General features: G+C 29.0%; 2 protein-coding genes across 5 annotated transcripts in view; one reads left to right on the forward strand and one right to left on the reverse strand.

Moving 5' to 3' along the window:
• LOC118205678 (mdm2-binding protein-like) overlaps positions 1-16,104 on the forward strand; it is a 156,665-nt gene extending 140,561 nt beyond the window's left edge. For both annotated transcript variants that reach the window (XM_035377972.2, XM_085827615.1), the window contains 3 exons: positions 3,241-3,354; positions 8,574-8,642; positions 15,830-16,104. In XM_035377972.2, the coding sequence (XP_035233863.2) occupies positions 3,241-3,354; positions 8,574-8,642; positions 15,830-15,871 (225 nt within the window). In that variant the 3' untranslated portion in view covers positions 15,872-16,104. The remainder of the gene's footprint in view (positions 1-3,240; positions 3,355-8,573; positions 8,643-15,829) is intronic.
• A 1,490-nt stretch (positions 16,105-17,594) lies between these two features.
• LOC118179905 (1,5-anhydro-D-fructose reductase-like) overlaps positions 17,595-22,115 on the reverse strand; it is a 77,505-nt gene continuing 72,984 nt past the window's right edge. For all 3 annotated transcript variants that reach the window (XR_015044383.1, XM_085827617.1, XM_085827616.1), the window contains one exon: positions 17,595-17,697. Coding sequence is in view for 2 of the 3 variants with exons in the window: in XM_085827617.1 (XP_085683743.1) it covers positions 17,655-17,697 (43 nt within the window). In the remaining variant the exon portion in view is untranslated. The remainder of the gene's footprint in view (positions 17,698-22,115) is intronic.

The following is a 22,115-nucleotide window of genomic DNA, read 5'->3' on the forward strand; positions in this document are numbered from 1 at the left end:
AATAAACAATTAATGTGTCTGAAAATTCTTCCACCTTTTGCTCCAATGCTTCCAAGGATCGTAAACATTCATGCACCTTATCGATAAATTCTAAAAGTGACGAAGTAGAATCACTCGTGTGAGGTATAGAAATTAATTTCTTTATGATAGAATTGATCAAATCTTTTTTGTTGCAATAGCGATCAACCAACAGATTCCATGCTATGTCATAATTCGAATCTGAAATTGGAATGGACTGAATAATATTTAAAGCGTCTGCCTTACACGAACTCTTTAAATATTGCAATTTTTGCGCATTAGTTAATTTGCTATTTTTATGCACAGCTGCGGAAAATAAATCCTCAAATTCAATCCATCCTTCGATTTTCCCACTAAATATTGGAAGAGACAATTTAGGTAATTTTATATCCGAAACAATTATGTCTTTACTTGAACCGTTTTCATTTGAGCAGCTATTCCTTTGAGAACAGATCTCAGAAATTTTTCTTTTAATTTTCAAATGAATTTCATCGAAATTATCTACTACATTTTCCTTTTCGCTAATGAATTCGTCACTGTCCTTTTCTTCACAATGTGCAAATAAAGAATCGAAAATGTTACTTAATTCCTTTTTAAATTCTAATATCTTTGATTCGTATAACTCCAATAAGGAAATATCTGCTTCATCCACTGTAGAATTTACCTTATTTTCAAACTTTCTGATACTGCATTTTAAACTTTTTTTGTTAGCTTTAATCGCTTTCAATTCACTCATCATGAACAAATAAATAATTTATCACTTACCGTGATTGCAGATTTCTCGACTGTAACACCGGAAATGAACGATGACACAGTATCCAATCTTAATTGCGTAATCCACATGAAAACGAAAGCATTCCAAACACTCTATATGAAGTTATCCGTAATACAACCAAACGAAAGTATTACAAATTTTCTAAAAAGTTAATTTTAGCAACGATATCTTTTACCTGTGGCTCGGCGGGCCATAAAGTGTTCATGCGATGCGTGCGTTGTTATACAACAATTTCAAATTAACTAGAAGTGGACTGTACTAAATATTTTATTCAACAACTTTAATCAAATGTGTGCCATCTTTCAAGCGATGACTTACTACTAACAACAACAGCAATAAAAAAAAACTGAGTAAGCGTTTACAGGGTTGCTGTAATGAACATCTGCGCCATGCAAGGTGCCAAGAAGAGAAAAAATGACGTAATCTTACAGTTAAATAGTCTTAATGACTTAACAGTCCTTAAAAGTCCTTAATTTTCATGTAAGGAAATGTGTACGAACCCTGGTTCCTGTGTCACAAAACTATCTTTCACTCATGACAAACTTTTATTCTTCAAAAGATTTTTAACAAATATTATTTCTTTTTTTATTTATTTCTATCATCTATCTTATTTTAAAGTTTTTTCTGTGTTCCTTATTAAGAGGTAAATGCATTAAAGTCCTTATTCTAAAGGACTAAAACCAACAGAATTTCCCTTACAGGGTGTGCTACTGTATTTAGAAAACTGGCCAAATATTGATGACAAATTATAAGTGATTTTTGCAGGAAAAGCTGCATATTTAAAAGAAAAATGAAATATAGCTAAAAGTTGTATAAGATTGGATTATTCAATTATGGCAAAGCACACGAAGGCTATCTGCCTAAAGGGAGGGATGCCTTCGTGGAGGACTTTCTAACATAAACTGGCTCTTATACACATTACACATGGGGAAAACCACGAAAACGCCCATGCAGCCAGCCCGTTCACGGGATTCGAACCTTGGACCGAACTACCAGTATTCAGCGTCTTTACTGCTCGGCCACTGGTGGGCTAAAAGTTGTATAAATGCAAATTTAAAGGAATTTAAGGATGTTATAAGAGAAAATAGTTCATTTTTTTTATTTAGTACAAGTTCTGTTTTCATGTTTTATTGTACTCTTTTCACATCTTCTGGGAATAATATTCTTAAGAAAGGTAGATTACCGAAATTTTCCAAAAGCTTTAAACATTTATTAAAAAAATTGATGGATTTGAAAAATCTTGTAGGAAAATTGAAAATGAATGAACTTAAAAATCAGAAAACTTATTTTAATTAGCATTGTATTTTATAATTTACAGCTGTGTTTCAAGTTAAATAATTTATTACAATGAGTGAGTGGGGAAAGTGGGCACCATTCCTCTACCTTTGTGGTTAATCGGTTTAGCACTACGTCCACCAATCTCTAGAGATGCCTCCTTGTGAAATTGGGAGGAATCACAATTTATTACAGTAAAGCACTTATATTTTATTATTACATATCACAGTGAAACACTCATTCTATTTTGAACATTTATTTCCAAAATAGCAATGGTTTATGAGTAATTTATCACAGTAAAGCATTCATAATTATTTCCAAATATATACATTTATTTCCAAAATGCATTGCTATTTTGGAAATAAATGTACAAAATAGATTACAGGTTTTCTCCACTGTACATGAGCATTCTTATGAAACCTTTTGTGAAGGAAAGAAAAAAAGAATTTGTGAATATTCCAAGCCTTAAAAACATGAAATCATCATTAAAGATCCCTTGAATTCTAAAATAACAGCAAAAAATGTGTACAGCTATGATAAATATGCAGAATCACATGAATGTAAGTGTCATGTGTATGATGCAGCTTCATTTTTCAAAAACTAAAAAGTAAGCATACTGGGAGATTAGGAGACAATAATGTATTGAGTTGCTAAAATAATATTGGATGTAGAGCATGGGGTATAGAAGAAAAAGCTCAATGATCATCTATTAACTTTTTATTCTATTATTATTATTTTTTTATCTATTACTTTTTTATAACTTTAACTTTAGCTAATAATTAAAAATCTGGAATAAGATAATATCTTTACACCTGATCTTGCCATTTTTGCTCCTATTATACAGTTCTTTGCAGGTAAGGAAAATGTCTTGCTAAACTGCATTATATATATGTCGTATAGTAATTAATGTATTTCCTTTCTAAAATCACTGCATCAAATGAAGACCAATCCTACTTCTTGCTTTTCTCCATCAAACTGAAATTTCTCTTTTCATTTCTTTTGTCAACCAAAAAAAAAAAAGGTTCTGATTTAGTTATGTCTTTTTTAAAAGCAAAATGGCGTTAAATAAAGTTCATAAAGTAGAGGATATATATATATTTCTATTAAAATTTTTTAGAAATATTAAAAGTATTCATCATTTTCTTGTCTAACTGTTTTGTATTTCTTCACAGAAACTGAGAGTAGCTGTAGCTTCAGCCTTGGAAAACAATGGTGTTAATTTAACAGATGCTTTTTTCTTACCTTGTGGTAAAAGACTATTTGCTATTTGTCAAGCATTTGTACAGGTAAAATGTAAATTAATTTAAAATTTTGTACTCCTTTATTGAAGTGGCAACCCCATATGCTTTGCGACATTTAAGATTAATTTAGCAAATATTAGGAAACACTATGCCAATCTTCAAAAAATTTTAAAATCACAAAATGGGAGCATAAATAACTTTTATTTAACAGTTAATAATGTTTGTTTACATTTAACATGACATATTATTTATTTGTCTTTGAAGAAATAACATTTATTTGCATTTGTAGAGACCATAATTTGGCAATTACTGCTAAAATAGAGTCAAATATTTTGTCTGGCCCTACAAAGCACCACCACATAAATATTCCTAAATAAATGTTGGCCAGATGTTCCTCTTTCCCTCCCCTATTTCATTGCACCCCAAAGATATTCAGTGTTCTGGGTATTTGCCACAGATATTAGATCCTCAAAAATGTATTTATGATTCACTGTGAAATTTTGAAAACAAGTCTTTTCTAATTCTTCAGTCTAATAATCATGCCAGCAATTGGAATATATAGTATTTCTTTCATTTAGGTATTCTTTTATCATTTCTACCTCCTATATCATTCCCTCACCATGCTATATTTTTCACCATATTGATTTTTGGCACTTCTACATGAAATCTGTACAATAAACATTGGTTTGTTTCCCTGTAGGTTCCTTCTAAACCCCACTGTTGTAATAAAATTCTGCTTCCATTGTTCCTTCGCTTGACGAATGGACTTTCATAAATCTTGGCAGTTATTCCAGTCTGCCAATTTTATCTTTCTTGTATTTCATCAAAAACAAGCAACAAACATCTCTCATAGAGTTGTTCTGATCATGTTGTACTTTCACTTATATTTAACCATTTTAAGGAAGTTAGTTCTTCAGCCCAATAATATACGAAATGCAAAGTGTTAAGAAAAGGAATCTTGGAACCATAAACTAGTTATCAGTGAAAACCTGTTTTCTTCCCATTTTATTTTATGTCTCCAAATACTTTGCTTCCCTATAAATAATTTCTTTCTTTATGGAATGTATCTCATTCATAAATATATTTGCTATGTTATTGCCAGAAGTTACAAAAATTAACTTAATATTACCTTTCTTTAAGTTTTTCTTACAAAAATTGCATTACTTCTATTAAAAATTTCATTCTTAATCAATTTAATTTCACTTCAGTCATCCATATTTTAATTAGTTCTAACAGTCTTATTGGTTATTTCTTCCAAAAAAAATATTTTAAATGTAAAAATTGACACAGTCTGCTGCCACTATCTACTCAGCTTCTATAACTGACAAAGCAGTTATTGGTTGTTTCCTAATACTCCATCTCGTGAGATTTCCTTTATATGACATCACATATCCAGTAGTTTTTCTTCATGTTTCATTATCACTTGCATAAGCAACATCACAGAAAACTTAATTTTTTGGTTGAAGTAGAACAGTTCTCGAAACATATATAATGAAAACCTAAATTTACAGTACCTTTTAAGAGTATTTTTGACATTTACAACATCTTTTGTGCTTGAATTTTTTACTTTTAAGACTAACAGCAAGAATTAAATCTGGAGTTTTGTTTGTAATACCATCATCATCAAATATTGCTAAAATTATCAAGGAATCATTTTGTTTTAAATACACATCACATTTGGTTTGAATGAAATCTCTAGAAATTTTGTGAAGTAATTATTCCAACTGAAAGGAGCTTGTTTTAGTCCATACAGAGATTTCTGTAATTTTAATATTTTATTTCTGTAATGAAAACTGTCTGGAACTTTTGTATTTGTATCTTTTATGTCTCCATACAGAAAAGCAGTTTTTATATCAAATTGCATCATTTCTCAACCACTATTGCAAATAATATTTTTAATGCTGCATTCTTTGCAACAGGACTGTAAATTTTCTCAGTTCCTTCTTGTTCAAACTCTCTTGCAACATGTCTAACTTGTTGAAATAGCCATTTCCTTTCACATTAAAAATTCATTTACTGCCTAAAATTTTCTTTTTTCCCCTCCCACTTTTTTCTTCTTTTTTTCTGCTTTACTTTCATTCACAATTTTCCAAGTTTTATTTTTAATTAAAAGACTTTTTCTCTTCTTCAATAGCTTCTAACTTTTTTTTAATATATATATGTATATAAATCTTCTGATATTGCTTCTTGGTATGACAATATTACAAAGTTACTGTACTTTGCTGATAATTTTCTGTTTCTAGTAAGTCATTCTTCATTGTCAGCTTCATGTTTTCTCATTCTCATAAACAGCTTTTAAATTATCATCTTTCAAGGTGGAAATGCTGTTATATTGATTATTTTCTGAAGTTTGATTTTGGTTTTCTTCCTGCAAAAATTACTTGTGTGTTTATTTTTTGTCTCGTCCATTTATTGAATCTAAATTTTCATTAAACACATCATCTTTGGATATTAGTATTACAGTTTCCTCAATTCCAATTTCTATTCATATTAAAATGCCATTTATTTCATATGCAACAAATATATACTTTTCACTTTGTGAATTAAGCTGCTTAATTTGTTTATTTACCCAAGCGTATGCAATACTTTAAAAAAATTTCAGTCTTAATAAATTAGGCCTTTGTTTATTCCATTTAATAAATTAGGCCTTTGTTTATTCCAAGCACTAACTGCTTCTGTTGTACTATGGTTTAACAAATAAGCTGCAGATCTTTGAGCTTCTCTGCACATCTTTTTTCCTGCTTTGGAATCTTTCAGCATGGCTGTCTATGTGGGTTTTTTTTTTTTTTTTTTTTTTTTAAATATATACATATAGTAATGGTTAATTCATTCTTTCTGTGTTTCTATTTAATTGTGATGAAAAAGGAAGACCATAATTAAAAATAATAACTCTGTTTTTGCATCAAATTTTAAATTTTCACTAATAATTTCTCCCATATTGAGGCATCTTAATTTTGACACTTTCACATTTATTTAGCTTCAAATTCTACTTCATAACTTTTATTGCATTAAATGTTTCACATTTACCTTCAGTAAATTAAGTTAATACAAAATGTGTATAGTCATGAAGAAAATTTTTTAAATCCATGTTATTTAATCAACTGATCCACATGCATCAGTTATGAATTATTTCGAAAGGCCTCTTAGCATGATCTTTCAGAATTAAAAGGCAATCTTTGTCTAGCTTGGAAACATATTTCACAGACAGAGTCATTCTTTAGGTAAATCTCCACACCATTAGATAACAGAACAAGTTTTGTCACATTTTTATAACCAAGATGTCTCAGTTTTCTGTGCTATAATATAGTTTCAGCTAAAGCACTTGCATTTTTAAAATTTCTTGTAAAAAAGAATCTAAAAAAGTTTGTTTCTAAAAAAGAATTTTATTATACAAATCATTTCCAGCTCTGCATCCTTCAAAACCTTTTTGCTTTTTTTTTTTTTCTACTTTATTATCATACATAGATATGATATGTATAATACATACATAGATATGATGATAATAAGTTTTTTCTTAGCTCTGAAACTATAAGACATCATTTAGAATGCATTTATCAGTTTCTCCTGTACTTGTTTTCTTACTTGCATTGATTGAGACTTTTTAAAGAAATTTCTGGTGTAATGCTTTTAGAATATATTAAGAACTCATTATTAACCATATGCGATGACAAACCTGAGTCAGGTATCTATCTAACTGCACTGTTTACATACATATTATTTGCTTAATTCACATTAAAAAATTATACTAGTTTATTATTATTACTAGCTTTTAGCTTTGCAGAAAAAGACAGTCTTTTTCATTATGACTATTTTTGTTATATATTTTACAAAATTGTTTGTTTTAAGAATGTTCTTTTCTGCACAAATTTGCTAAATTCCCAGTTTTGTTACATTTAAAATACCTTTCTCAAAAAATTTGTTTTATAACAAAAACAAGCCATGTGACTAACATTTTTACAACTAAAATAATTTCCCCCCTTTTCCACTTTTCTTCGCCCCTTTAGAATTAAATGCTGCTGAATTTGTTTTGATACATTTTAATTATTTCTTCTGCAATTGGTCTAGCTGTTAAATTTGTGAATGTTTTTCAACAATTGGTACTGATTCATAAGAACTAATGAAATATTTATATTTAACTGGCATAATCACCAAATATAAAATTAGCGAAGCAACAATATATTATTTGGGATATATTTTAGTCAAGACTATTGGTTTTGAATTTTTTTTTAACCATTTCTAACTTTCTGTCAAAATCTTAAATTCTTGTATAATACAGCGTGTCTATAATTAAAGAACCCTATTTCAAAGCTGCTCACAAGTGAAACCAGTGATTAGAAAACTGTAGAGTTCTGTGGCAGGCTTAATGAAGGAATGAAAATGTCTTTCAGAGGGGAAAAAAAACTTAGTTACAAATACTGGCACCAAAGGTCATTTTACTTTGAAAACCTGTAGCAAAAATGTAAATCTATGTCAATGTCATGTAACAGCTGTTATAAAACCTAGAAACATGCGCAGAGACTTTGTTTTCATTAAGCTTGTTGTTCACAATGACAATAAGCTTACGAGAGTGCACTTCGTTAGTAAAACTGTTTTACGAAAACTGCCGATGCTTTCGTAATTTATTTTTTATTAATTTTTGTAATTTTGCATGTGCCAAAATTGTGAAACTATTGTTAAGATGTGGTTAAATATATAATTGATTCATATAAGTCCCTCTGGTGATGCTGCTTGTAAATATTTTTTTTTTTTTTTTTTTTCTCTCTTTGAAATACATTCTTGTCCCTTTATCAAGTCTGCCACAAAAATTCACAATTTTCTGATCAGTGGTTTTGCTTGAAGGCAGCTTTGAAATAGGGTTCTTTAATTACAGACACCTTGCATTTGTATAGTGAGTATAGCAAAAATATAGTTGAAATATTTGCCAAGCTATATTGGTATTTATAAATGAATTAAATGATATGCTTGCATTTTTTGTTGCAAAATGTTTCATGTCAGGTAATGGTAGTTTAGGTGTTATATGAATTCATATTGTAAATAACATTTAATTGTTCATTTACTTGGGTGCTTGTATAATTTTTTAGAATGCTTTAATGAAAAGTTTTTCTTTTTGAGCTGCAATATATCATATTTAGTGCATACATTTCAATGGAAAATTTTAATTTCTGGAACTACTTTAAAGGAAATGTTTTTAATTATTTAAAAATTTATTTATTATGTTCATATTTAAAATGTGGTATGATTAAGTCTGTACTTTTTGCTAAAAGGATATTCCACACAAAAAAGGAAGTACTAGTCAACGCATGCAGGAAATTGCTGATGCTCATGTAAAACAGGTAAATCTTATTATTGCTTATAATACTGTAGAATCTTTTATATTATGTCAGTTAATATTTAAGTAAACGTATAAATTTTAAAACTAATGCAAATATTATAACTTTTCATTTATTAATCTATAACTATAGTAGTACCCTAACCCTAACTTACACAAACTCTAAACTATGCAGTTCCTTATTTCCCCATCATCAGATTCCCTGCTCAATTCAGTGCTTTAAGTGCCTTAAAAAATACTGCAGAATTTTGGAATTAAAGTCCCCCCCCCCAAAAAAAAAAAAAAAAAAAAAAAACCTTAAACAGCATCTGGAAGAAAATGTGTCCAATCTTTTTCAAAAGGGAGGTGAAGGAAATGCCACAAATTGGATCAAATCATTCATGTAATAGAAATTGTCATTCTTCTCAAATTTGGATGTTAATAGGGATGATATCAGTGGGCTATTAGATTCACATAGCAAAGAGCTGACAATCAGTGAGCTAATGGAGATGTGAAAGCAAATCAGTACCAAAGAAGCCTACACCTCAGACCCAGATCCACCAAAAAAGCATGTGATAATTGTATGCATTACAGAAGGTTTGTGCTCAACTGAAAAAGGGTAAAAAATTTTAAAGAGCATAGATTCTATTGAAGAATATATTCTGTAACTACAAAGTAAAGCATACAAAAATATTAGCTTGCTATGAAGAAATTTTTCTTCATAAATATAGTCATTGAGTTGTGAGAATTTGCTACATTTTATGTGGTCAATGACATTGAAATAACTGCATTTTATGTAGTATATTTATTTTAATATTATTTTGCACTGATATATGTGAAATGTACATTCTTTATTGTATATAAAATATTGTATATAAATATTGTATATAAAATTGTATATAAAATAAATTATAAATAAGGTAAAATAATATTGATTAAAAAATAAAATGGTCTGCATCAGTATATTAAGAAAGTACCTTAGGAAAATAAAAATAAATTTTGCATTATGTTTAATTTTAAACTGTATGTAAAGAATGTGTAAGATATGATTTTATGATAATATTTTTCGTAGATACATTTTCTATCCAATAAGCCTGAGGTGATCATAATTAATATTGCATGAAAATTGCAATATTATGAATGAAAATGATCAGAAATGGAAAATTAAATCACTTCTACATAAAGGAAAATAAGGATTTTTGTTGAAGAATTGTAGCAAAATTATCAGAGGGAATTGTTATGAAAACAATATGAGGGGAAAACATGGTGAAAAATTAAACACCATAATATTATTGCATGACATTGCCGACAGGCTTTTGAGACTTTAAAAGTTTCAAATGCATGTTTGCTGCTGCAATGATTTATAAACACCAAAAAATGAAATATTTTTACTTCTTATAATTGCAGATGTTTTTTAACTAAGCTTTTATTGAAAAACTAAAAGGAAGTTGTTATATATTATGTAGTATGTTTGCTATAAAGAATGACAGCTTTAATTACTTTGTATACTTTCTAAAATATGTTTACATTTCTGGATTAACTTTTTCATAATTACTAATTTTTTATTAGAATTTTATCTTTTGATTTACATTTTATAAATAGGTCATAAAATGTAAAAAAACTAAACTTTCATTATTATTATTATTATTATTATTTTCATGGAAAATCATACAGATATACAAAGTGCAATAGCTTAAAAACAAATTAATGTAGTAAAAAATAGTGATTGTAATGACTTTTTCAAGCAATATACTATTCTTATGATTGCTGTACAATTATTTTATCTTAGAAGCTGCAGCAGAAAGTAAATTTCTAGAAATAGTTACTTGAATTAAAAGTTCTGGAAATGAGAAATTTATATATATATCTGCAAAATTCAAAGGTGTTTCAAATTTAGCTTTGTAAGTCAGGACATTTCAAGTGAGGAGAAATATCAAAACTTCCTAATTTGAAGAAAAGCAAAAGACAAATTATAACACAAGGTTTGCTGTTGATATATTTTGCTGAAACATGCAGCAGTTTTTGACAATTCATTTTCCTTCCTTCCTTCCTTCTCTAGCGATTTTAAAATTTACTGTTGTGTTCTAAATTTTTATCCTTTCTAAAATCTATGAGCAGCTTTAGAATTTGCATTAAATTGTCTATCACTGTATACTAATTCACAGTTTCAAGATGAATCTAATATCTCTTTTGTATATTCTTTATTATTCAGCTTTACTAACATAAATAGCATGGCAATCTGGGCATCAGAGCTTGAAAATAAAATTGATGAGAATCTCAAAAAAGTACCCCCCCACTCCCAAAAAGTACAGTCTTATCGTATATTTCCATGTATATTCTTATCTATCAGTTTTGAAATGCCTTTCGAATATTGAAGAGCTGTCAGTATTCATGTCACAACCTTCAGATCTTGTGGAACAAAAGGATTTCCATGAAACTGTTATTTTAATTTTCATTTGATGTTTTCTACCATTCAGTTTTGAAAAAGATTGTTGTTAATATGTAACTTTAATATATGAGCACTTTAAGGAAAATGGCTTAAAAAAAAGTAAGACTAGGCTTAGAGGAAATTATACTGTCAAAGATTTTAAATGATATTGAAATAAATTAATTATATTTAAAAAATCAAGTTTATTTAATTTAATAAAAATTTAATCCTTTCGAGACAAGCGACTCAGTCACCAAACTACTGTGTCGAGATAGTATGCTAACAGGATGCATTGTCTTGTGGTTGCATGCAAATCATGCTGTTAAGCCTCACTTTCGGAAAAAAAAAAAATTTGCATGAATAATATTTGTAATCCAGTTGTTCTAATTTTTGCCACATTATAAAAGGAACAGTCAGATAGTTGTTAGAAAATAATTTTAAAATTTTAGCATATTTTCCTTAAAAATTCTTTAAAATAATGAATTTTAGAAAATTAAAATTTTTGGCTTCCCACAAACACAACAAAAATATCCAAACAATCACAGATTTTATTTCATTTCATTAAACAAATAAAAACTATTAAAAATTTTTCATAAAAGAACACCATAAATATAACAAAATGGAGGCATTATCTCAAAAAGAAGATTAAGTATTTTGATTATTTCCATCAAAATAACCAAATGAAAAATCACTTTCATTTGCTTCTATATCACATATGAAAATTTCATTGATTTTTAAAAAGGTAGAGTAACTGAAAGTTGATTTTGTATGAAACTGTGTGTTTCTTTTATATTATATTTTATAATAGCATCATTAAAAAATTCAGTTTTGTTGATAGCAATTCCAGTATTGCTATTTGATTCACCTACAGAATGAAAAGGTTTTAAATCTTGATGTGTCTTAATCGAAACAGTATCAACTGAGGTGCTGTCCTGAGATGTTGAAGAAATGCATGCAGTGATATGTATGTCTGATAATATGTCCATATTAGTTGCCAAATTTGCCAATATTTTAATTCGATCCCTATGTAACTGTAACTGTAATTATATATACCTTCCAGCAATTTTGAGAAATTGAAGGTGCTGGAAATTTCTTGCCAGGTGAGGTAAAACTATATAAAACCGGAGAGAACATCAGTTCTGAGTTCAGTTCAGAGTTGAGCACAGGGCAATGAGAGATTGTACAAGCTTACACATTTGAGGCTTTTCATATGGAGTTGTGTAATGCTTTTAATAGTTTGAAGAGGTAATTACTGATTACGGTGAAAAATTCCAGAACTGTGAAGTGTTTCTTTTGGAAAAATAAATTTCATCAAGCTGCCATTGGTTCTGTATGCATTCAATCTATTGTGAAACCGTATGCACATAGAAATTTTGGTGTCAAGTGGGACTGAATGTCAGTGACAATAGTGAGGGAGGAGAAACTAAGACATATGGTAACATCCTTAGCTGCCATCCAAGAAAAGATGGAAGGGGTCATCAAATCTGTTAAAGAAGAGATGGAAGGGACCATAAAGTCACTTCAAGAAAAGACTGAAGCAGGTCAACAGAAAACAAATTTAAAGCTATGGAATGCAGAATAGACACAACAAAAAAAAGTTAGAATAGACACAAGAAAAAGAGTTGAAATTAAAGCTGAAAAAATCGAAGCAAGAGTTGTTTCTGCTGTATAACAACAAATCAAAGAAAGAGTTTCTGCTATCAAATAACAAATCAAAGAAAGAGAACAACAAATCAAAGAAAGACTTATTTCTTCTGTCAGACATCAAATTGGTGGCAAGGTTTCTGCTGTGGCCAAGGAACTGGAAGAAATCCATAGTGACTATTCTGACGACTTTTAACCCTTATCTTTTATCTTCTCAACCCTTTCTAAAGCTATCCACATGTGGTGGAAAGACCTCGTTGCAACGTGTACAGTTCTGTATACGGGATTCCAAAACTAAGGCCTACCACTTTACTGAAAGGAGTTGCTGTGTATATCCCTTCAGAATCTGCCCCAAAACCAGAGGTTGACTTTGAAGCTTTATCCAGCACAATCGAGCTGCACTTTGGAGACAAGTGTTTAAAAGACTATAGCAAGTTTCAGTTAAAATATTGGCAACAGAATCAGAACAGAACACTTAAGCTCACCAAGAGAGAAATTACTGTGTCACCAGAAAAAGAGTTGCTCACCATAGTTAAATCTGTAGGACCATTACCTTTGTGGCAGGAAATTCCTGCCGCGCACAGATCGTGCATCTTTGACCTAGCTCTTAAATTTCCGGAATCCCGAAGACCAAACAGTTGGATGAATATAGAGACTGCAATCACTGTCTCGTGACATCACTGTCTGTTATCGGAAAGGAACATCACTTGAAACGCTGACACCTGTTCTAGAAGATCCTCCCCAGAAAGCTGCCAATATTGTCACAGGGTTGAAGTGAAATATAAGCTGGTTAATCCAGTCACTCATCAAATTACAATTTCAACACCATCTGAAGCAGACCCACACTGAAGCAGAGTGACAAAGTCAGGAAAGACCAGTTTGGAAGACAGTAACAAAAACCATAACTGATCTAAATGCGTTTTCAAATAAGAAACCTACCTGGCAGGACATTTTGAGCTATAGTCCTACAACAAATCAATACTGAGCTCTCTGGAACTCGCTCCATATTCAAAAGTGTCTTATATTCGGAAAACCATGGTCCTAAGTATATATGTATTTGTAAATTGATGCACTTATTTATTGATTTAGTGTTTGATTTGTTTCTATTTATTGTTAAGTTATTGATTTCTTTTGTTGTAAATATGGCTTCCTGTATAAGGATTGTCCTGCCTTAGAGGTTCTGTCCTTAGGAAGGGGCCAATATTATTATTTATTATTACATTTATTATTTATTATTACAATATTATTATTTATTATTACATTTATTATTACAATATTATTATTACATTTTAACAAACATGTATGTAAAAAAGCAAGTATAAAGTTAAATTATTATTATTACATTTTATATATATGTAAAATAATTTTAGTGAAATTATATGTAAATTATAGTATCTTACATAATGTACCATGAAAGATCTCAAGAATACTAAGTTTTGCTCAAAAAATAAGGTTACATGAGCAAGTACACTGTGGGAAGTAAAAAAAAAAAAAAGACAATTCTATATCTCCCGTTCTACTGGGCCGATTAACAAGATTCAAATTGCATTTTTCATGTCTCGAAAGCTCGACTTAGGATATATATTATATATATATAATATATATATATATAGCATTGTTCTAACATAGGTATTTTGACACAAATTCGGACTTTTTCAGAAATAACATACCAATTTTTTCCATATTTCGATTCTACGACACAAATTATGCCCAGATATTAAATTTTGTAAAATTTGGTGTGAAATTTAAAGAGAAATTCAAAAACTTATCTTTTCGAAATTTTTTCAGCTTGACCAAGAATGAGTCACTTAATGAACTTCTTAATATATGGCAACCAATTTTCCTTTCTCTTCTATTATGCGGGAGTGGAAAAAAAAGGCACCTCGTTCCTACCTTTTTGCATTGTGTATGAGCAGAAAAAAATTCACATCGTTTCTACTTCCAAATCATTTTATTAGCAAAGTGTCTAAACCACATCTGATGTTTTATCGCTTTCAACAAATATGCCAAATTTCAAAACATGCCAATATATAAATTCCTGTATATCTTCAGAAATTTTGAATAAAAAATTGTAATTTTTTGCAGGCATGCATAGAAATACGTCAATTTTAAGATGATGGTAAAAATGTTATAGCTTATAATTCAATTTTTTTTTTTTTTTGAAAAATTTATAAAAATTATTTTTAAATGAATTTTAAAATTAAATCATAAAACTGGGTTTATTAGGAATGAACCTGAATTTCGAAATGTGAGAGCAAGAATCGAATAAGCTTAATTAAAACAGAGAGATTAATCAATATATACCAAACTCAATTAACACTGAGCTAAAATTTTGAGAGCTAATTTTTTAAACCTACTCGTGCAGTTTTTACAAAACTTGGTAGTTTGGCGTAATTTGAGTCGTAGAATCGAAATATGGAAACAAACTGGCATGTGATTTCAGAAAAAGTCCAATTTTGTGTCAAAATACTTACATTAGAACAATGCTGTGTATAAATCTAATACATATCAAGTTGCGCTTTCGAGACATGAAAAACGCAAATTGAATTTCGTCAATCGGCTCAGTAGAATGGGAGATATAAAACTGTCCCATTTTTGTTTTCGCAGTGTACCAAATTTCATAGCCTTGGGTCTGTTGGTATACTATAGCGACAGCAGAAAATATAGACGATTGCAAAAGTGTTTTAACAAGATGAAAGCATAAGTGAGAAAAGAGAGAGTGTCACAATACTTCAGAGAAAGAAGGGAGGAGCCATAAACGGTTTTGGTTTACAAATTACTTTGATTGGGCAAGAGATATCTGCATTAAGGGTTACCTAAGATCGCATGATTAATTTGAATGACTCAGTGTAGACTTATGGTGCTGTTTCTAAGACAGCAAGATGAAGTCCCCAAATTAAATGAAAAATAAAAGAGGTTATACCTAATTAAAATTAGAAGTTTGCTTTCATATTTTTTCATCTTCCATATATATGTATAGTTTAACAGTATATCAAAAACACAAATTGGTTATTTAGTCAGATTTTTAAGAGTGGACAAATATATACCTTTAAAAAGCACTTTTAGTAAGTTGAGGATCTCTGGTCTTTTTAATTATGTATTAAATATAAGTTTTTAAAAAATGTATTTTTATTTTCCAGGTTATAGAATTTGAAAGGCAGAAGGAAAAAGGAAATTTATAGTATTAGATATTTTTAATGTTATTTTTGTATATATGTAAATGATATATTTTTATCAGATATTTTTATATTTTTGTATTATTTATGAAATCTGAAATAAAATTTATTTTCAAAATTGCTCAGTTTTATTTATATTTCAGTATATTAATATGTAAATTGTACATATCATTGTTTGATAACTCGATTAAATTATTTTGATTATGTGTATTTTGTTTTCATGATTCATGCATCTATTTTTTTTTTTTTTTTTTTTCTTATTTTGTATTTTTGTATTTGTCTTAAATATTCATAATAATTCTAATTTATTACCATGCAGCTGTATTTTGAACATACTATGCTGTTTTTTTTTTTTTTTTTTTTTTTTTGCATAGTTGAACAAAATATAAATGCCTTTGTATAGCTCCAGTGCTAGTAAAAATGATTTTTTATGGCTACTCAAATGGCTTTTACTCCAATGCAAAGAATGATTTTTTTTAATAGAAAAGATCCCTGAACACAAATCTATCAAAAGTGGAGTTGGGAGTCAATTCTTTCCTGCAGATTCAGATAGAAATATACAAGCATAATATCATTGAGCAGGGTGGGGGAAAAAATCAGAATTCTTTTATTTAACTTTTTACTTTTTGCTGCATTAACTTAATAAGTGGTTACCGTGCATTAACAGTAAATTAATAATTTGAGGTGATTATACATATTTTTTTTAATTATTAGTATAAAAAACTATGAAGTATTTTAGCAGAATTTTGGCATTACTAATTTTCATTTTTAGTAAAGTCACTTTAATTAGTTAAATATGAATTTGTTTACACATATAGGTTTAAAAACTCTTGTAGTTAATATCTTTCATGCTACAACAAATAAGCAATAAGAGTAAATTTAACCATAGAAATGGCTTTCTTATTTGCAATCTACAAGACTTTTCCAAAACAGTTTATCCCATTATATTTTCATTACTGCCATTTTGTATTCAGTGCTTTTACCCCTCCATTCTCCCAAAATTTTTTGTTACCTTTTAACTCTTTTCTCAATTTGTTGTGTATAATTGTTGTGCAATCTGGTGAATGGAAATTCAGTGTGGCCAGATGGATAGAGCAGCCAAAATTCCAGACCTAAACCCTATGGAACATATCTGGAACACTCTTGGGAGAACAATCACAACTAGTCTTCTTCCTCCCAGACTCTTCCAAGCCCTGAAAACAGCACTGCCCCAAGGCCTCGTTAACTTTCCGATTTCTAGTAAGAACTTACATTGTTAGAACCATACGAGTATTAGAAGGGATCATAATCCAATATTAGCCTTCTTTCCTTTGATCATAAATCTCTGCTTTAAACCTTCCTATACTAAATGAACCTTACATAACAATCTGTTTCTGTCTCATTTTGTTTGTAGGCATGTAATTTTTTTAATATATCAATTTATATTTGTGTCAAATTTCAATAAAATCTTTTTAGTCGTTTTTGGAGATAATTCACCAATTGTGAAAAGTCTTTTAATTAACACCAGTCTATTTGAAATTTGTATTGCTGAGAAAATTTAGGTAAATTAAATAGTGGTCATTCTTGTATGTTAGGCAGTAGCTTGATAGCTTTATATCCAAGAATATTCAAGTGATGTATTACAATGATGATTTTAATACATTTTCAGCTAATATTTTCATATGATGCAATCAAAAATGTAACTTGTGCGTATATAAATGAATAATTTTCAGAAATGTTTACAGCAAAATTTTCTACTTCAAAATATTTATTTGGTGGTTGAAATATAAAAGGACACAGAACAAGAACTTCAATAGGGAGCATGAAATGGATATTCTGGATGATCTTTCATCCTGAAAATAAAAATACATACCAACCAAAATTAGAAATAGCAAAAACCTCAATTATTAGCATTAGTGAAACAATTTAATCCTGAGAGCTGAAAGAATATGCTTATTGATCATATTCAGGATTTGCTAGATATAATTTCAAACCATATTTTTTTAATTCTTATTGTATTCCACAATAATTAATAAGCATTTAGTGAGGCTTTCCTTCAAAAAGTTTTTAAAAGAAAATTTATATGCTATTTTAAGTGTCACTGGAGACATCTTTAATGGAGTCTTTCCAAAATTTTTAAACTCTTATACTTCAATATCATATATTCATCATCTACATGACTTGATCAAATGTTACCACTGCAAGAAATGTATCTATCTTCTAACTAGCAAAGTGCTCTTATTCAACATGATATTAATTAAAGACCTTATAGTTCAAATCATAACTATTTAAGTGACTGAATGATTTAAAAGCTTCTTAATAATTTAAATCAATTTTGAATAATACTTAATTAGTGTAATTTAAAGTAATAGTATGTACAATTGACAATTATGAAAATTTGCATTATTTTTTAATTAATAAAAGATGTTTTTCTCACCATATATTAAGCACCTCAGTATAGAATCATTTCATTTTATAATTGAGGACTCCAATTCTTACATTTACTTCTCTTGTTATTAAGATAGATGAATGTAATTTTTTACACAAGACTTACTCATATAAAATGCAATATAAATGGGATTCATGATATTTGTATAGACCAACAATTCTCAACCGGTGGTACGCAAGAGAAAAATAAGTGGTACACGAAAATACAAATTATTTTTTACCAAATTACATTCAAAAATTAAATACCAAATATCTCAAAATCCAGTTCTAAGTTTCTACTATAACACTCATAAATTCATGCGATCTGACCTTTGTTTAAATTCAATAGCCGCTTATAGACTAGCAAAATAATCCATTTTTATTTTCACAAATATTCTTTTAACCATAGACAAAACAAAATTTGTCACCAATGATGTTTTAAAAGTATTAATAGAAATGGATGCTGTCTTAAATAGGGGGGAAGTAAGTTCCTATAAAAAGATACTAACATCTCATTAATTCTTTTAGGGTTGATCGAATTATTAGCATGTCTACATTTTATGTCGCCACCATTTCCGGGCATTTTCAATTAGAATCATTTTTTTTACCTCAATTTGCTGTCTCTAACAGCAGGTATTTTGTCTTGTTGCTTTGTATTTCTCTTTTTCCTGCACGATTTGAGACTATCGTCATTTGTTTTTGAAGAACTCTTAATATATTGTGCATTTAAATATTTGTGAAAAAATAATAAAACAAATCTAGATTTTTCAAAATGGAAAAATGGCTAGGATTGACTAAGTGGAAAAGTGGTGGATCCAGGACAAGCTACTATCACTAAGAATATTGAAAAGAAAAATTGTTTTCATAGAAATTATAATGGAAGTTATTTATCATTTGGGGCTTACTTGGAATCGCGATGAAATGGACCCTCAACCTCAATTTGTTGTTTGCGGTGAACTGTTTTCCAATCAAAGTATGAAAGCATCATTTCTTAAAAGACATCTTAAATCTCAGCGTGCCAGTTTAAAGGATAAATCTTTAGAATATTTTAAGAGGAAATTATTGGAGTTCAATAATAGTAAACAAGTAGTGAAAGGTAGGTAAAAATAACACGTTAAACAAATATTAATTTAGAAGTCAGCAAAAATCAGCGTTATATTTGCAGATTTTCACAGGACTAGTTTCGATGGTTTAACCGAATCATCATCCTCAGCTGCCAAAGAGCAAATAAATCTTATCTTGTAATCAAGAATAATATAAGAATCTTATCTTGTTCATTGACTTCTAAATTAAGTAATGAAAGGTTTTGTTATTTCAAATGAAAAAGCTTTGGAAGCTAGTTACCTAGTAAGCCTAAGACTGGGCAGGCTCACACTTTTGGAGAAAACCTTATATTAGCAGCAGCTAAAGATATCATTTTAACATTATTCAACGAAAAAGCGGCTGATGAACTTAATAATATTCCGTTATCAAATGATACAGTAAATCGACAAATTCATGAAATGGCAAATTCCATAAAAGAGACAATCATCCAAAAAATAAAACGTAGTAAGTATTTCGCATTGCAATTGTATGAAAGTACTGATATAACGAACTTTGTTCAATTAATAGCCTATATATGTTTCTGAAGAAGATATTTATTTTATGAATCTCTTCATGATAGAACAACTGCAAATGAAAATTTCAAAGTAATTGACAGTTTTATATCTGAGAAGGGTATTCCTTGGAATAAGTGCATTGCCGTATGCAGTAGAGAAGTTCAGTCTTTAACAGGAAAATGTTGTTATTTCCCAAATAAAGTCACGAATGAAACTAAATTTATTCAAAACAATCCCCAAAAACCTGAAAATTGTTAATTTTGTATAAATCTGAGTGTTGCATAATCAAGACAATATTTTTACTTGTTTATTTTAAAATTAAGAATTTATTATTATTATTAATTTTTCGAAAGTGTTTTTTGTTTTATTATTGCATAAAGCATTGCCTCGTGAGTTTTGTAACTATATTTCTTTTCTTATATGGCAACAGCTCTTCTGTAATACTTCAATTTGTTCTTTTCTGATGTGTGCCAAGGTAGATGCTGTAATGTTTAGAAGTGAGAACATCGTTTTAGATTGTGCAGATGAAGAAACATGTTTTTCAGAACGTTCTTTCTTTAAAAATATGTAAAATAAATGCTTTTTTTTTTTTAACTCGGATTATGCAAACATTATTCAGCTTCAATTCCGAGCTTTAAATTCAAGAATGTTTATGATTTCATGGCATGAGATGGGCAGTGAACAGAAAACATGTTTGTTACGTTCCGTAGGTGGTTATCTAGAGGCAAAGTTTTAAATCTCTCCTTTTTACTTCCTTGTACGAAGTAAAAAGGAAGTATTGTAATCGCGAAAAGATTCAGGCAGCATATTTCAACGAAAATATCCATTTTGACGGCTATCGAATGCAATTTAACAATGTTTTTGCATGATATCTGTACGTAAGGACAGAATAAAATACTCTTTTCCTTCAAAAAAATTATAAAACTGCTTTAAAATTAATTCTGAAGACAGTTTTTCGTGGCGTCTGTACGAACGTATGTACGTACGTATCTCGCATAACTCAAAAACGAGTAGCCTCAGAACGTTGAAATTTTGTATATAGGACTGCTATAACATGTAATGTGCACCTCGTATTTTGGTTGCAATCGGCCACACCAAATGTATATAAATATATTTATATATATATATCTACTCTATTACCCGACTCGGTGATCTCAGTTTCTTTACTCTTATATGTTTGTAAATTGTACATTTTTTTCTTTAAAAATGATTGAATTATGCTGTTTTTATCTTCCGGTTAAGGATTTTATGCCTTTAGTAAATCTGTGTGCAATATTTTTAGAATTATCAGCAATTTTAAAGTTGTTTAATTGCCGCTAAACCTGTTTTTAATGGCGGCCATTGATGTTTACATTTGAAACAGGAGACTAGTGGATTTGTTGCCAATCTGGAGAAACTTAGCTTCGCAACAACAAAGATAACGCATTCATTTATTATTGCCAATTAAATCATGCTTAATTCTTTCTGGAATTTTTTCGAGGAAATAAGCGTTTGAGATTTACTTTGTAATTTTTAATATAGATATTTTGAGTTTTCATGTATTTTTGCCTTCTCGCGAAGTGAGAACTGAATTAATTAAGTGAGAAATACTCAATTGTCTGTGAAAACTGTTTCTTTTTTGTTTTGTTTGCTTAATTTCTTTTATACATAGTTCTAGTTTTATTATAGTATTTGAATAGAACATGTGGCAACAATTAGATAATTCTTTAAATAATATACATTTTGTACATTCTGAGTTATAATATGAATGAAATATAATGCTGTTAAGTAAACCTAGCGCCAGAGTGTCGCTATGGTAAACAAAGTGAATTTTAAAAAATGCATTTATTCTATTGTGGTTTATGCGCTGTCGGCGAAGTAGGTTTAATTCAATCTAATAAGTTTAAATAAAATGCAAGAAAAAATGTGTATAATTTAATATTCCGTACAAGTAAGTCATGTGGAGTACACATCAGATTTTTTGTATATAAATTTCGATTCAAATTTTTCTCTCTCATTCAAAATTTTAATTGCAAAAATGTTTATTTAGTGAATTATTTAGCTGATATTTTTGGAAAGATAAATTAATTAAATTTAGGATTACAAGGACAAAGTGTTAATTTGTTTACCATTAGAGATAAAATAAATGCAATGATAGAAAAACTTGAGCTAGTAATTAAAGAATTGGATAATAAATAATATTTTAAGCTTTTTACCACTTTTAGAAAGTTTTCTAACGGAAAATAAAAGAATAATTAGTATCTGAC

This window comes from Stegodyphus dumicola, chromosome 12 (assembly GCF_044657685.1).
Source record: "Stegodyphus dumicola isolate Sdum_Otavi_A_Nest chromosome 12, ASM4465768v1".
Taxonomy (NCBI): Eukaryota; Metazoa; Arthropoda; class Arachnida; order Araneae; family Eresidae; genus Stegodyphus; species Stegodyphus dumicola.